Source organism: Oncorhynchus mykiss, chromosome 7 (genome assembly GCF_057628025.1).
Source record: "Oncorhynchus mykiss isolate SJ-2025 chromosome 7, ASM5762802v1, whole genome shotgun sequence".
NCBI lineage: Eukaryota > Metazoa > Chordata > Actinopteri > Salmoniformes > Salmonidae > Oncorhynchus > Oncorhynchus mykiss.
This window is the reverse complement of record NC_143028.1, coordinates 5,046,329-5,063,791: the sequence shown is the minus strand read 5'-3', so window position 1 is coordinate 5,063,791 and position 17,463 is coordinate 5,046,329. Positions and strand designations below refer to the sequence as shown.

At 44.7% G+C, this 17,463-nt stretch overlaps 1 protein-coding gene across 2 annotated transcripts in view; it reads right to left on the bottom strand.

The window, feature by feature from the left end:
* LOC110527198 (uncharacterized) overlaps window positions 1-17,463 on the bottom strand; it is a 28,677-nt gene that overhangs the window by 8,221 nt on the left and 2,993 nt on the right. Inside the window, exons 3-12 of one of the 2 annotated variants that reach the window (XM_036982497.2) lie at window positions 16,467-16,555; window positions 13,971-14,336; window positions 13,497-13,597; window positions 11,020-11,207; window positions 9,988-10,387; window positions 5,573-5,694; window positions 4,520-4,660; window positions 3,259-3,292; window positions 1,576-1,800; window positions 788-1,026 (exon numbers count right to left, since the gene is read on the bottom strand). In XM_036982497.2, the coding sequence (XP_036838392.2) occupies window positions 788-1,026; window positions 1,576-1,800; window positions 3,259-3,292; window positions 4,520-4,660; window positions 5,573-5,694; window positions 9,988-10,387; window positions 11,020-11,207; window positions 13,497-13,597; window positions 13,971-14,336; window positions 16,467-16,555 (1,905 nt within the window). The remainder of the gene's footprint in view (window positions 1-787; window positions 1,027-1,575; window positions 1,801-3,258; window positions 3,293-4,519; window positions 4,661-5,572; window positions 5,695-9,987; window positions 10,388-11,019; window positions 11,208-13,496; window positions 13,598-13,970; window positions 14,337-16,466; window positions 16,556-17,463) is intronic. The other variant, XM_036982498.2, reaches the window with a different exon arrangement.

Here is a 17,463-nt window from a genome sequence, read left to right as displayed (position 1 = left end):
ACAGATAATTGATAGTTGGTGGCAAAATGCGTGCATGTTGCTGCTTCCACAGATGAGTTCAAGGGAACCAGCTCATAAAGACCCCAAAGAGGTGGCCTACTTTGGTCTATGCCAGCTGGCCCCAAAAACTCTGACGTTCCTGGGCCCTCCCTGGACACACACACACCACCCATGCCGTACTCATCATCCCCACCACACACACACACCTTCGCCCAGCCAGATCCCTTACTGCCTGTGTAATTCCTCCATCCTTCTAGGACCTGTGAGGGAGTAGAGACCAAGCACACTTCTGCTGCTGTTTGGGTGTGATCCCAACCCCACCTAACTCTATCCAACAAGCCATCTCCACCCCTCAGTCTCCCAATCTCTACAGCTCCATCCCTCAATCTCCCAATCCCTCCAATTTCCCCATCTCTCCCCTCGCTGGACACTGCCACTTCATCAAAACTGAGTCAGGGGCCACTCACACTGTGTGTGCGTGCGTGCATGCATGCGTGCGTGTGTGTGTGTGCGTGGGTGCTGACAGGGCCACTTCTTCTAGCTGGCGCTGCTAACTGGCCTTCATAGAACCTTATATTGAGCATCCAGACCTCACAGTGGATTGAATAACACAGACATTATTATAACAGGTTTATCAATTTATACCTCTGAGGCTGAGCCTGCATCTTAAGGCAGAGGAATGGAGAGTTGTGGGGGACAGGGGACGAAAGAGCACAGAGGTATATACACACTGTCAAGCATATAGACACACAGACAGAGTTCTGAGCTCCTGAGTGACTATACTGACCTTTGCTGTCCCCAGGCCGGGGTCTGCCAGCAGGCTCTGCCCCAGCAGGGTGAGGAGGTGGGCGTCCTGGGGACAGCTGTGTATCAGTGCCAGGCCGTCTGCCCAGGACAGGGGGCTCTTCAGGTCGTAGGAGCGGCCCTGACGGAAGGCCTCTACATCCAGCATGGAGGCTAGCAGAGCAGCCTGCAGATCACCCAGCTGTTCTCTTAGGACCAGGAGGAGGAATGGACAGGCCTGACCTATATATCCACAATAGGAGAGAACACACACATTAACACACAGACAGATGCACACACAGAGACACACACTGTTCCACACGTTGGCAGGTGATGACTTTTTCCTCTAGAAAGTGTGGTTGAGTCATGGCGGTGTGCTGCGTTGTAATACTCAGTAACTGGCCCACATTAAGGACAACGTACCACTTCTACACTTCCTTGTCTTTCTTTAGGTTTTGGAGGCAGAATCTTGAGAAGTTTGTTTTCCTGTTGACCTTCGCAGCTTGATTGAACCTTTAACTCAATTAATCCACCTCTGGATTCGGACGGAACACCAGTCCCAATTTATTCCGCCTCATGCATCAAATTCTCTGCATCTGGTGAAAATATGTTGACCCACTATTCATATTACTATAGATGTATTTATCCTCCATTTAACCAGGGAAGTCACATTGAGATTGACATCTCTTTTTCAAGGCTGCTCTTTTAAAGCTTACATGGACTCTCAAGTCTCAACTAACATTGTAATTAATTTCTCTGTCTTCGTTCTCCCAGTTGATAGAGTAGTCTTACCAGGCAGTGTAACGGGGTGGAGGGCTGAGAGCTCTGTCTGTACCAGGTTGGCCTGGGCCTCAGACACCCAGAGGAAGAGCAGGGAGGGGGCCGCTCGGCCGGGACAACCCTGGAAGAGACTCCCGTCTTGGGCTAGACCCCCGTCCCACACCGCGTACCCTCTGAGCTGGGACGCCACCAGGCTCACCGACAGCCCCCCCTCCTCCTCGGATGACACCCTGGAATCTGTTGGAGAAGGGGGAGGGTGTAATAATTCTGTTTTGATCTTACTGGATAACTGATGACAGGGAAGTCTTTTTTGTTGGATTATTTCTATCATTTATTTAAAGGTCTTCTACAGTATTTTGGAGAAGGCAGAAAGACTGTCTAATACACTGACTATCGGGGGTTAAGAATCCAAGACCCTGGAGTTACTAGCACCATGCTCTCACTAACTGACCACCTCCTGCTCAACATAAGCTTAGGACACTAGTAGGATCCACAGATTCACCCGGAGTCAAGTGGGGTGAAAAGGTTGTGCAGACCAGTATGGCCTACCGTCGCCAAACGTAAATAGAACCCTAAGCTGAGCTTCTTAACCCTAACCCAGTCCAGAGAAAAACAGGTACATGTGTAGAGGTGTGTGTGTGTTCAGGTGCAAGTGTGTGTATGGGGGCACGTGTGTGTGACCCTCACAGGGTCACAGACAGTTGACCAGGGTCGTTACATGCTCACCTACAGTAAACAACTGGGTAAGCGATGGGACAATAACAAGAGTAACCGTAATGAGATTTATATAAAGGATTAAAGACGGGTTATCTAAGGGAACGTCAGGCTGGAATTAAATCATTACACATAATTAATATTACAAACTGGGTGGGTCGAGCCCTGAATGCTGATTGGCTGACAACCGTGGTATATTTCACCATATACCACGGGTATAACTGCTCTAATTACATTGTTAACCAGTTTATAATAGCAATAAGGCACCTCAGGGGGTTGTGGTATATGGCCAATATACCACGGCTAAGGGCTGTATCCAGGCACTCCGCGTTGTGTCGTGTTTAAGAACAGCACTTAGCCGTGGTATACAGTTGTTTTGACCATATACCACACCCCCTCGGGCCTTATTGCTTAAATATAGAATAGGCTGATCTGATCCTTCTACATGTATATAATACCTGTAAATCGTTAACAACAAGTTTTTTGCATCGTACTGGCCAACTACCTTTCCTTGCTGGACAATGGATTTCAGCACTACACTTTCAGAACAGAAGTGTGTTTTCCAGTCTGACTTCACTAGCCTGGTTCCAGATCTGATTGTGCTCTTGCCAACTCATTTGCTTATTGTCAAGCCAAACATGTTTAGCATGACAATGAGGGCCAAGGAGTTGGCACGATGGCACAAACAGACTGCCACTCATCTGCCCGCTGCCCTCCTCATCTGAATACCTTGACCTAAGTCTCATGAGGCCGCAGTCTATGACGGCAGCAGGAAGAGGGTGGCTCAGCGAGGCTATGGAGCCCATCTGATCCCCCTGGGGAAGGGAAGGACTGTGTTGCAGTAAAGACTAAAACACACAGTGACTTCACCCTCTGAGGCTTTTTGAGAGCTTTTTATCATCTTCCCCCATCTGATCATTAGACTAGGTCATACTCCACCACACATACACACAGCTGCAATGTCAAGCTGTCAGTGATTACCTTTCAGCGGTAGAGTGATGCCATCATCTGTTACCTACAAAAAGAGGAGGGAGATTAAATATATTAGCAGGAGGAAAATGCTGACATGTTGTCATTACGGTATGTAATAAGAGGGAGGATGAATAAAATAGCTGATTAGAGAAGAGGTAAAGGAGGAGAAGAGATTGAAGACAGGTGGAGGGATATTATAAAGCATCCTGTTGGGTTTATATATTAAGGAGGGTAGACTGACCCCTGACCCTGATGCTCAGTCTTGACCAACCTTTAGAACCTTATTCCCCTAGACCCGTATTCCCCTAGCCCAGACCAGATGCACTTGTGTAGATCTGAAAGGATTGAATAGGTAGTCACATTGGACATGTTTATCATGGTTGCTATGGAAACAATACCAATCATAATAGAATAATACATATTCTGTTTAAAATGGTTGTCAATAAAAAAGACCTCGTTCAACAATGGAAGGAAAGTTTCCAGACATGACAAAAGCAGCTAAATAAGTAAATAAATAAAATAGGCAATGGGGACTTCCCTGTTGTTTTGCTGACCTTACAGTGGAAAACAACAACAGTTTGACACAGTAATCTATTGACCACAAGGCAACTGCTCCGGACTCACTGACCACGGTTTAATTCACCGCGGGACTCTGTCATTAGCACCACACTATTTCTTAATTGCTTGTTAAAGGATTTTATGGCCGTTTGATGGGAGTTTGGAGAACACCTGGTGATAAACTGCCGATGTTTTGCCAGTTATGGTCTTGAGTTGCTTATCATGTTATTGTCCCAGTAAGAGACTGGCATGTGGGTTTTTGAGACTGCCAGTGAAGGTTGTGTTCCAAGTGTTCAAAGTAGAGACACATATTTGATCTTCTATTTTATTACAGCTCTCTCCATCCGTCCCATCAGTGCCCTATTTTGTGAGGACTGGCCCATTAAGACGTTGGACAACACATGTCCTTTATTAAAATATAAACCAGGAACAAAAACTAGTGATGGGCCAATCACATTAAGGGGGAAGCTATCTGGAAGAGAGCATGGAAAGAAAGAAAGAAGCTGGGGAAATATTGATGTGAAATCAGGACAGTGGGGAAAGAACCTGGTTGTTTCTGTCTTACATTCATAAAGGCTTCAACTGAGACACACATTTGGAACGCACAGGTATTATGCTCAGCTAATTTTGAATGTGGAGCACAAGCACGCGCCTATGTGTACACAAAGATAGAGTGACCTACACACACACACCACTAGCCAAAGTGTCTTACCACCAGGTTTCCATTGGCCTGCGCTCGGACCACCCCAGCGTGCAGTGTAGAGAAGGACAGTTCCATGATAGGAGGCAGTGGCTGTGTGCTGCCAGGTTGGTGCTCCGATATGCTCTGTGACCCCGTGACCTTCTCTCCAGCCTGTCAATCACAACACAGAGGCACCGGCACACATTGAAATAATTCACAGCATTGCATGAAACACCTCATATCCACCTCAACTGCTTAAATAGATTTTTTCCCAGGCATGAAACAAAGGCTTTCCTAGAAGCAAATGCTTTAAATCGACCACGATTTCCTAGAATGTTTTCAATTGGTGATGTCTTGTCTTTTAGGTGCAACAAGTTACAGTGGGTGGAGTTTAAGGTGGAGGCCTTTCAGCTAGGTCCCTCCAGCTACAGTAAAAGAAGAGACACTGCACTGAGCAACACAGAAATCCTAGAACAGAGATGGGAAGCTCTATTCGATATGCTCAACAACAGGGGTTACATCTGTTCCTCTACAGCGTCCCGAAACACAATAACAAACATGTTGGATCTTAACCAGAGTTACCTGCTTCTTCTAAAACATCCACTGGGGAGCCTTTCTACTACTAATTATCTCACAGCACCAGACTGGTTTCTTTTATTACTTACACATTCCCAATCCCCACTGTCTGCTAGCTAGCTAAACCTCTACATGTGTTACAGACAGGCAGTTAGCTGACAAGAGCTGGCAAACCTCACCTCAGTCGTGATACAGGCTACAATGTTGTCTTCTCCAAGTCTGACCTCTCAATCCAAGTCTGAAATAGCTGTCTTCTCTGAGCACTGTCCTCTCTGAGTACTGCATATAAACATGTCCATCTTGATTTGTTTGCTTGATTTGATGCTCTCTGACTGTCAAAAGGCTCTAATATTATTCGAAACCAGACAATATGTTATTTGTCCAGGCAACCATGGAATTAGAACCATATCATTAGAATTCTACTCACTTAAAGTGAATAGGCCTATGCCATGTGATGATGTACCATGATCATTAAAGACACATGCCGCCCCCCCCCATCCCTCCTACCTGTTTGGGTACATGTTCTTCTGGGGTGGGTTGGCCTTGCCTGGGGCTCTGTTGTGGGGTCTTCAGCCTGGGGCACTCTTCTTCATCATCTATGTCCTCCTCATCCTCACTGGAAAGCACAACTGACACACAGAGACACTCGACTTAGTATGGTGATTATACACTGTCGTTAAACAAACAAGGGGAACTGATAATATTACAGGCCAGTGGTCTGTTGCAGCAGCTGGGTGTAAAAACACTGGGCTTAAATGATAAGCGGAAGATAACTACACCCAGAATATACTAGCCTTCCTTTCAAAATGAAGGAAGAGAGAGGAGAGAGAGACAGAGAGAGACACCAGTCTGTAGGTGAGGGGATTGTACTGTATATAGTAAGGTGCCTACACACATTGAGGTCGGTCCATGCCAAGGCTGGGGTTGGTGGGCCCAGGGTAATAGGCTTGCCAGGGAGTCATCTGGAGTGTGACGCTCAGCGCTGAGCTAGCCAGAACTGGAGCAACTTGTCCTGCTGTACCACCCATAACTGTTGTATATCTATGGTGCCACCTACTGGGACTGGCACCTTGAAGTGACACTGACACCGTTAGTTAGTGTGTCAATGGGGTGGCTTCACAAAGGAGCTGCTGGCACACTGACTGTGCCTGGAGTTGAGAGCAGGAGCTCCTTTCCATGCTCTACCACCGACTGAGACTGTCACTTCCAAGTCAGTGTGTTAATGAGTGTGTCAGTTGCTGGCACACTAACAGTCAGTGAAAGACTTAAGAGGATTGGAGTGGTATATATTTGTATTCAAGATGACTACTTTGATGAATGATTAGCTAATACACTGTAGGGAGGATGAGCGATTTTTAAAGCCCCCAAGCAGTCTTTGTAATTTTATTTTTAAATCACTGTATGTCTTATAAATCACTGTCTGTTAATGAAAATAACTCCAACATATATCTTTTTTTATAATTTACACTGAGTATACCAAACATCAGGAACTGAGTGCATTTCCCTGAGCCTCCTTTCGCCCTTCAAACACTCTGTCTGATCGTGTGGGAGTTAGGAAACAAATGTGGAGATATTTACATAGACAGCCCTGATTGGCTGATAGGATGGTCTAGAGTCCATCCCCTTACCCAGATGAACAGTCATTGGTCTATTATAATCAGATCACATTGTGATGTCATGCTGTGGGCCAAAAGTTCCATCCCACCAGAACAAGCTGAAATTCAAGGCATTGTTTTCTAACATCTCTTACACAAAAAGGGCATTATCATAATTTCAGTGATATTAAGACAGTGTGAAAATAGCATCATCTTTTTTTAAGAATAATCACATTTTTAAATGCACCTCCCCTTTTAATATATCACATTGATTATGATGAAGTACGTAATATTGTTCACTACATCATGTTGTTCACCAATACCTTTGACATAAATACAGATTAGCCTACATTGTACAGGTCCTGACATAGGATCACTGACCTAGCTGGAGATGGTTGTTAGCTGCTCACACAAAGTCCATGGGTTCATTTAAAGGGGGACTAGAAGCTCCTGGTAGCAGCGGAAGGACCCAGAGTTAGAGGGGGAAGTGGAGGGGGGAAGGGGATTGGGACAGTGTGGGTCAAGTGCCAGTTGACAGACACAGGACTAATGGGCTTTATAGGGAGCTTTGGCTAGCCACAGTAATCTGGGTGACTACTTGTCTTCCCCCCCCCTCCTCCATATAACCCTGGTGTTGCAGCGCCATGCTCCACCCGCCCGCCCCTATCTATCGCTGGCACACTGACTGTGCCTGGAGTTGAGAGCAGGAGCTCCTTTCCATGCTCTACCACCGACTGAGACTTGAAAGTTCTCTCTCTCTCTCTCTCTCTCTCTCTCTCTCTCTCTCTCTCTCTCTCTCTCTCTCTCTCTCTCTCTCTCTCTCTCTCTCTCTCTCTCTCTCTCTCTCTCTCTCTCTCTCTCTCTCTCTCTCTCTCTCTCTCTCTCTCTCTCTCTCTCTCTCTCTCTCTCTCTCTCTCTCTCTCTCTCTCTCTCTCTCTCTCTCTCTCTCTCTCTCTCTCTCTCTCTCATGGAGGGACAAAGGGGACTGAGAATAACCAAGTCTTCTCTCGTTATCACTATGATATCTTCCTTGTCAGCACTTTGAGTGCATGTGAAGACACACACACACCTCAAAAAAAGTGAGCCACCCCTCTGCGGTGGAGCCAGGCATTAATCTCTCAGCACCGCTGACAGCTGATGGTTTCCCAGGCCCGCCTCTGGCTACACATCTCTGACCACAAAGAGCTTGTAAAGCTGTAACTAGGACCCATTAGGAGAAGAGAGAACAAATGCAGACCAGATGAGGATCCTCATCGGACGTTGTGTCCTCATCATTCCCCTGGTGATGCCCGAGCCCCATGTTGACAGAAATATATTTTAATGGCAAATATTGCCTGTACCGAAAATTACAAACCGAAGCTTGAGTTTCCTCTCTCTTCCAACCGCTTCTTGGCTCCCCAGCTCCCCATGTCGTCATCATTATGAAGGCTCCTGTACTCGTTACTACCTAATCACTGTGGATTTGAAGGGCCAAGACTCCGCTAGAAAGAGGAAGCCCATGGGTCTCTGCAGGACAGGTCCTCGCTAAGGATGCAGCTCACCACAGATCCAATCAGTGGCTATGGGCGTGGCTTAGTTGCATAGAAGTTAAGGTTAGTGTTGGCTATAGGGGTGGAGCTTTGGTCCTTCCAGAGGATCCATTCTAACGCCATGGTGGTGGTGCACCATGCCAACAGAGGGAGTTTCCCTGTAAATTGCTTCCAGTGTGTCAGAATGTGCTCTGGGTCGTTCGTAAATTCAGAGTGTTTCACACTCGGGAGCGTTCAGAGTGTACACTGGACGCTCAGGCTGAGGAGAAAGGTTGATCCGAGCGTTCTGTAGCTGGCTAGCTACTTCCAGAGATAAATGAGAGAACACCTCACTCTGACCATTTTACTCGCCCTAGCAGAGCTGATTAGGCTGTTTTCATGTTATCTAGAGCGTTGGTGACTAACTGTGATTCTGGCAACAATTTAGTTATGTTTTTTTGCCAACGTTTACTGACACCGGTAATATTCAACAGGTGTTGCACATTTGTAAATTCATCCGTTTTTAATCTGCTCTAGCCAGAGTGAATTTACGAGTCTCCCTCGCCTCCAGTCTGGTTTGCATAGCCACAAAGTCAGATTCCACAGCCACATTCTGCCTTGCAAATGACCTCATTACTTTCTTAAAGAGACACCGCACACTTTGATAAAAGATATTGCTTCTTCTTCTGCAAATGTTGATCAGTACAATAAAATAATATGTTCTAACAGTTGCCAATAAAATAATATGTTCTAACAGTTACCAATAAAATAATATGTTCTAATAGTTGTCAATAAAATAATATGTTCTAATAGTTGTCAATAAAATAATAGGTTCTAATAGTTGTCAATAAAATAATATGTTCTAACAGTTGCCAATAAAATAATATGTTCTAACAGTTGTCAATAAAATAATGTTCTAACAGTTGCCAATAAAATAATATGTTCTAACAGTTGCCAATAAAATAATATGTTCTAACAGTTGTCAATAAAATAATGTTCTAACAGTTGCCAATAAAATAATATGTTCTAACAGTTGCCAATAAAATAATATGTTCTAACAGTTGTCAATAAAATAATATGTTCTAACAGTTGTCAATAAAATAATATGTTCTAATAGTTGTCAATAAAATAATATGTTCTAACAGTTGCCAATAAAATAATATGTTCTAACAGTTGTCAATAAAATAATATGTTCTAACAGTTGCCAATAAAATAAGTCCTAAATGGAAAGGATTTGCTTATCATCTGTAGCCCCATAATATCAGCTACAACAAGCTCAATGCACACAATCCTGTTGAATATTATGCATTCACCTGTATTGTGAATAGACCTAGGCTACATCTTGATTCACCCGGTTTATCAATGCAGATTTACCATTCAAATAAATGACCATTATGTTGTTTGGTACTTAGATTAGTAAAAACTAAGTCAAACTGATTGCAAAACTGTAGCTGAGTTTATCTGTCTGGATCAAGTGCCATTCTGGGAATTTGTCTAATACGCCTTCTTTCTGTTGTTGTTGTGGTATTGTTTTAGTATGGAGTATCATGATACTAGCCAGTCTGTTATGCAATGGCCCTGAACCCCACTAAGACATACAGCTGAAACCACTTCCTCGCCTGTTCATCCATTGGTGTCGGATGATATTCTATACTGACACCACTGGGTGAGGAGGGCATTTTGCTTCGTTTATAATGTTGGTTCAGCGTAACAACACTCATATTACAGAGTAGTATGTGACGTCATACCGCCAGTCTATGCGTGATGTGGTATGTTCTGATCAATATGCTTTGAAGGGTTCAACAGTGGGTCAACTTACTAGGTTCTGTGGAAGTGGGCTTGGGCCTCCTCAGCCTGAGATGGAGGGAGAGACACTTGGTTGGAGGCCTCCTCTCTCTGTCTGTGAGGTTAGCCCGGAGGGGAGGCCTGCTCTCTCTGTCTGTGAGGTTAGCCCGTAGGGGAGGCCTGCTAAAGGAAAAACGTTTCTCCTGTGTGGCCTGGGTCACTGAAGCCACAGCGGAGAGGGGGTGTCTCGGGGACCCTGTGGATGCACCTCTGGCCCATGACATCAAGGGGCGGTCGGGAGGGTCGTCACTATCTGGGCTCTGGCTTCGGTGGCCTGCGGGGACAGGGACACTTCCCCTGGGGCCCGTCCCTGGTGAACCACTAGTCTTCTTGATCTGGTTCTGCAGTGATCCTGAACTTCCCTTCCCCTCCTTCTGAAAGCATACCAGGTAGGACTATTAGTCACAGGGGTTAACCTAACAGAAAATCCCCTAGAAATGATTACAATCAACTAGAAAAATACAAATAAATCCTAAACGAAAACGTATGAGCCTGCAAATGCACCTACACTAACCAGTTAGTTCTCATATAGTTCGCTACAGTTTGTTTTCAACGGCCACACTTTACAAGACTCTATACTATAGACTCTATACTATAGACTCTATACTATTCTATAGACCAAGCCACCCTGGGGTGTTATCCTGTTGCAAGATATGGAGTTACCAGCTCAGCTGAATCAGGACTATCTGTATAGGGTGGAAGTTAAGCAACTTCACTGTTCACTGTTGTCATTTCACTGTGAGGAATAGACCTAGCAACACTGAGTTAGCCAACACTAACATTGCTTGAAAAAGCTAGCTAACGCTCATCCTAGCTAGCGAACAAGTATGGTTACGACCAATAACTATGTACCAGACTAGTAAGTATAAGCAATTGTTTTTCACTAGACATATATTTATGTGAATCCTGAGGCCAGTCAACTGTATGTGTCCCAAACGGCATCCTATTAACTATAGTGCACTATCTAGGGAAGAGGGTCCCACTTGAGACACAGCTATAGTCCTACCTCTGTGTTTTGTGGAGGAGATCCATTCATCCCAGAGTCATGTCTCCTCCATGTTGAGTCTCCTGGGGAGACAGAGAGCCTGTCGTCCGTCTTTGAGGAACTGTCCACCTCTCTTTCTGGAGATGGTTCTGATGCAGAATCCTGCTCCGACTGCACTGGGCTGCATCTCACAGACATTTGGGAATCTCCTGAGGAAGATGTAAAACAGACAATGAATACTAAAATATATGCCGTTTAGCAGACACTTTTATCCAAAGTGACTTTGATAAACGTTTTCGTATGGGTGGCCTCAGCGGGAACCGAAACAACGAAACACAACAGTTCCATTTTGACCCTTGTTGAAGAGACAGTAGCCTGCTTGCCTACATGTATGACATGACAGCGATAGCCACAGGAGTTGGCTAAAGCACACAGCTAAATGTTGTGTCTCCTGAACGAGAAAGAGTTAAAAGAAAAGCAGTCTGAAGGAAAGAGATTGTTTACTGCAGGCATTTTTAACAAGGCCATAAAGTTAAGCATTTGTTTATCCAACCAGGAAAATGGTCAGGCTTGCCAACACAATATAGAAGAAGAGGGAAACGCAGGGGGAGGTTTGGTTAGACACAGCAACACCTGCTAAACGTTAACCCCACTACTCATGCTTCAAGAGGGCCACCATTGTTCCTGTTCCCAAGAAAGCTAAGGTAACTGAGCTAAACGACTATCGCCCCGTAGCAGTCACTTCCGTCATCATGAAGTGCTTTGAGAGACTAGTGAAGGATCAGATCACCTCCACCCTACCTGACACCCTAGACCCACTCCAATTTGCTTACTGACCCAACAGGTCCACAGACGACGCAATCGCAATCACACTGCCCTAACACATCTGGACAAGAGGGATACCTATGTAAGAATGCTGTTCATTGACTACAGCTCAGCATTTGACACCAGAGTACCCTCCAAACTCGTCATTGAGCTTGAGACCCTGGGTCTCGACCCGGCCCTGTGCAAATGGGTCCTGGACTTTCTGATGGGCCGCCACCAGGTGATGAGGGTAGGAAAAAACATCTCCACTCCGCTGATCCTTAACACTGGGGTCCCACAAGGGTGCGCTCTCAGCCCTCTCCTGTACTCCCTGTTCACCCATCACTGCGTGGCCATGCACGCCTGCAACTCAATCATCAAGTTTGCAGACGACACTCCAGTGGCAGGCTTGATTACCAACAACGACGAGACGGCCTACAGGGAGCAGGTGAGGGCCCTCGGAGTGTGGTGTCAGGAAAATAACCTCACACTCAACAAAACAAAGGAGATGATCGTGGACTTTAGGAAACAGCAGAGAGAGCACCCCCCTATCCACATTAACAGGACAGTAGTGGAGAAGGTGGAAAGTTTGAAGTTCGTCGGCGTACACATCACGGACAAACTGAAATGGTCCACCCACACAGACAGTGTGCCTCTTCAACCGCAAGAGGCTGAAGAAATTTGGCTTGTCACCAAAAACACTCAAACTTTTACAGATGCATAATCGAGAGCATCCTGTCGGGCTGTATCACCGCCTGGTACGGCAACTGCTCCGCCCACAACCGTAAGGCTCTCCAGAGGGTAGTGAGGTCTGCACAATGAATCACCGGGGGCAAACTACCTGCCCTCCAGGACAACAACCACCCGAGCCACTGCCTGTTCACCCCGCTATCATCCAGAAGGTGAGGTCAGTACAGGTGCATCAAAGCTGGGACCGAGAGACTGAAAAACAGCTTCTATCTCAAGCCTATCAGACATTAAGTGACATTTGAGTGACTGCTGCCAACATACTGACTCAAATCTCTAGCCACTTTAATAATAAAAAATTGGATGTATCACTAGTCACTTTAAACAATGCCACTTTATATAATGTTTACATACCCTACATTACTCATCTCATATGTATATACTGTACTCTATGCCATCTACTGCATCTTGCATATGCCGTTCGGCCATCGCTCATCCATATATTTATATGTACATATTCTTATTCATTCCTTTACACTTGTAAGGTAGTTGTTGTGAAATTGTTAGATTACTTGTTAGATATTACTGCACTGTCGGAACTAGAAGCACAATCATTTCGCTACACTCGCACTAACATCTGCTAACCATGTGTATGTGACCAATAACATTTTATTTGAAACTCCAACAAAACACTTAACGAGGAAAAACCTTGATTACACAAGTATGTTTGACCCTTAATTGGTTAAGACAATGTAGATATAAGCGGCCTCCAACTGCTGTGGATCTACAGCCTAGACTGAGCACCGAGATTTAAGACAAATGTTTTTAGACAAATAAATGTTTTACAAAAATAGCATAGCATCCACAAGTGTAGATTTTCTTCATCAGGCCTCCCTAAGCTGAGCACATTGTCTCGGGATTGTTTTGGACTGTGTGAGAAAGATTGAACGGTAAGCTAGGATTCCACCCCAATGAACTCTCTGTGTGTGTGTGTGTAAGACACTGACCACTGAACTCTGCACGGCGCGTCTTGAGCAGTGGCGACACACACCCAGTCTCTTGATTCTTGTCCCGGCACAGTGTGTCTGATGCCCTCTTAGGGCGCCATCTAGTGGAGGACAACGGTACAATCAGTTCAAATGATTCCAAGTATAGATTTCTATGGTTGGTGTCACTTCTAGTTCTGACAGACTGACAGATACCAGAACAAGTGTGAACCGAACAAGCAGAATCAAAAAATCAACTACGTTCTAATTCCTAGACGTAAAGTTATCCGTTTTTCAGTTATCAATCTGTTACATTGTAATTTTATTTTACATTTATCCATATCGACTTACAGGAGCAATTAGGGTTAAGTGCCTTGCTCAAGGGCACATTGGCAGATTTTTCACGTAGTCAGCTTTGGGATTCAAAACAGCAACCTTTCAGTTGCTGGTCCAACGCTCTTAACCTCTAGGCTACATGCCGCCCTGATGACATACCCATTTTTGAAGCAGGGAGGAGAGGCTGCTGGGAGTCTTTGTTCAGCTTTGTGTGTTGATGATGTCACAGGGCTTGATTGGATGTGAGGTGGCTTCTTATGAGTCAGAGACTCCGTCTGCTTCTTAGTTGTTCCGTTGACTGCTAGCTGACAGCGAGCGGGTGATCTCCGCAGAGTGCTGGGCATATGGGTTTCTCTCCATTTGCTGTGCTCTGGGGAATTCCCTCTCTGGCTGGCAACTGGATGGTGTTCTGGGGTCTGAGCTGGTCTCTGGAAGCCTGTTGACTGGCTGGAGGTCCATTTGTCTGATTGGCCAGGTCCAAGACGCGCTTCACAGACATCCCTCAGAACTAGCCTGTTAGGAGTGCTGCAAACAAGCAAACAATGATCAAAGTCTCAGCAAAGTCTATCTAACATCTCAGGAACTACATCAATACCATATACAGTTGAAGTCAGAAGTTTACATACACTTAGGTTGGAGTCATTAAAACTCATTTTTCAACCACTCTACAAATATCTCTAGATTTGGCAAGTCGGTAAGAACATCTACTTTGTCCATGACACAAGTAGTTTTTCCAACAATTGTTTACAGACAGATTGTTTAACTTATAATTCACTGAATCACAAATCCAGTGGGTCAGAACTTTACATACATTTAGTTGACTGTGCCTTTAAACAGCTTGGAAAATTCCAGAAAATGATGTCATGGCTTTAGAAGCTTCTAATAGGCTAATTGACATAATTTGAGTCAATTGGGGGTGTACCTGTGGATGTATTTCAAGGCCTACCTTCAAACTCAGTGCCTCTTTGCTTGACATCATGGGAAAATCAAAAGAAATCAGCCAAGACCTCAGAAAAAAGAAAAAAAAGTGTAGACCTCCACAAGTCTGGTTCATCCTTGGGAGCAGTTACCAAACACCTGACGGTACCACGTTCATCTGTACAAACAATAGTACGCAAGTATAAACACCACAGGACCACGCAGCTGTGACACCGCTCAGGAAGGAGGCGCGTTCTGTCTCCAAGAGATTAACGTAAATTTGTGCGAAATGTGCAAATCAATCCCAGAACAACAGCAAAGGACCTTGTGAAGATGCTGGAGGAAACCGGTACAAAAGTATCTATATCCACAGTAAAACGAGTCCTATATCGACATAACCTGAAAGGCCGCTTAGCAAGGAAAAAAACACTGCTCCAAAACCGCCATAAAAAAAGCCAGACTACGGTTTGCAACTGCACATGGGGACAAAGATCATACTTTTTGGAGAAATGTCCTCTGGTCTGATGAAACAAAAATAGAACTGTTTGCCATAATGACCATCGTTATGTTAGGGGGGAAAAGGGGGAGGCTTGCAAGCTGAAGAACACCATCCCAAACGTGAAGCACGTGGGTGGCAGCATCATGTTTGGGGGTGCTTTGCTGCACGAGGGACTGGTGCACTTCACAAAATAGGTGGCATCACGAGGCAGGAAAAGTATGTGGGTATATTAAAGCAACATCTCAAGTCATCAGTCAGGAAGTTAAAGCTTGGTCGCAAATGGGTCTTCCAAATAGACAATGACCCCAAGTGACCACAGTGACCACAATGACAACAAAGTCAAGGTATTGGAGTGGTCATCACAAAGCCCTGACCTCAATCCAATAGAAAAGTTGTGAGAAGAACTGAAAAAGCGTGTGCGAGCATGGAGGCCTAAAAACCGGACTCAGTTACACCAGCTCTGTCAGGAGGAATGAGACAAAATTCACCCAACTTCTTGTGGGAAGCTTGTGGAAGGCTACCCGAAACGCTTGACCCAAGTTAAACAATTTAAAGCAATGCTACCAAATACTAATTGAGTATATGTAAACTTCTGACCCACTGGGAATGTAATGAAAGAAATAAAAGCTGAAGTAAATCATTATCTCTGCTATTATTCTGATATATCACATTCTTAAAATAAAGTTTTGATCCTAACTGACTTTAGACAGGGCATTTTTACTAGGATTAAATGTAAGGAATTGTGAAAAACTGAGTTTAAATGTATTTGGCTAAGGTGTATGTAAACTTCCGACTTCAACATTAACGGTAATGTCATCTGTATAATATAACCTGCACTTGTTTTGTCATCATGATTTCCAGCTATACACACTGTACTAGACATTTTGACCAGGTACATTTAACTGGTTGATGAGCACCATCTACTGAAAACAGTAAGCACTGCCGATATCCATGACCACTGCATCCTGGCAACAAAATAACCAATGAAAACCAGGCACAAGGCGAAAGCGCAGAAAAGTGGTGGAGAGAGTGTCATTGTTGACACGTTACACTCCCAACGGTGTCAAGAGGTGAGTCAAGTAAGTCATCTAGGAGAGATAATTGACATTCTTAATCCAGCAGGACTGTCCAAATAAGCTCTGGCCCGGTGTGTCACGTCACTTGTTGATGCTGTTCATTAATCTCAGCAGCATGAATGCTATGGACCAGAGCCATGTACAGATCATGTCTATACATACCTCTGTTTCCCTGCTCTGGGGATGTGTCCATTCAGAGAGCCAACCTGTTCAGGCCTTTTTCCATTTGAAGAGCCATTGCACCAGCTTGTCTGAAATGACACACAGTGTTGTTTCAGCATAACTATTAACCCATAGGATACATAGTACATTGGTCTACAGCTTTTAAAGTGTCTTGAGAGTGATCGGTTTAAATTAGAGAAGAGCCTTGGGTTGGGTCGCAAATGGCACCCTATTCCAGAGGAGGCAGGTAGGAGGCACTATGGGAGGATGGGCTCCTTGCAATGACTGGAATGGAATTAATAGAACAGAGTCAAATGTGGTTCTCATATGTTTGATACCGTTCCATTAATTCCATTCCAGCCATTAAAATGAGCCCATCCTCCTATAGCTCCTCCCACCAGCCTCCTCTGCCATTGTCCCAGTTGTGCACTAGCCACCCTGTGGGTTTTGGTCAAAAGTAGTGCATTGATTATTTGGGAAATAGGGTGCCATTTCAAAATCAAATCAAATTTTATTAGTCACATGCGCCGAATACAACAGGTGTAGGTAAACCTTACAGTGAAATGCTTACTTACAAGCCTTCTAACCAACAATGCAGTTTAAAAAATATGAATAAGAAATTAAAAGGAACAAGTAATTAAAGAGCAGCAATAAAATAACAATAGTGAGATTATATACAGGGGGTACCGGTACAGAGTCAATGTTCGGGGGCACCGGTTAGTCAAGGTAATATGTACATGTAGGTAGAGTTATTTGGGCGGCACTTGGGGAGGTTTCATTAGCATGACTTATACAGTATTTTATTAGGAACACCTAATATTGAGTTGCACCCTCTTTTGCCCTCAGAACAGCCTCAGTTTGTTGAGGCATGGACTCTACAAGGTGTCAACGGTGTTCCAGAGGGATGCTGGCTAGAGGTCAACCGATTAATCGGAATGGCTGATTAATTAGGGCCGATTTCAAGTTTTCATAACAATCGGAAATCGGTATTTTTGGA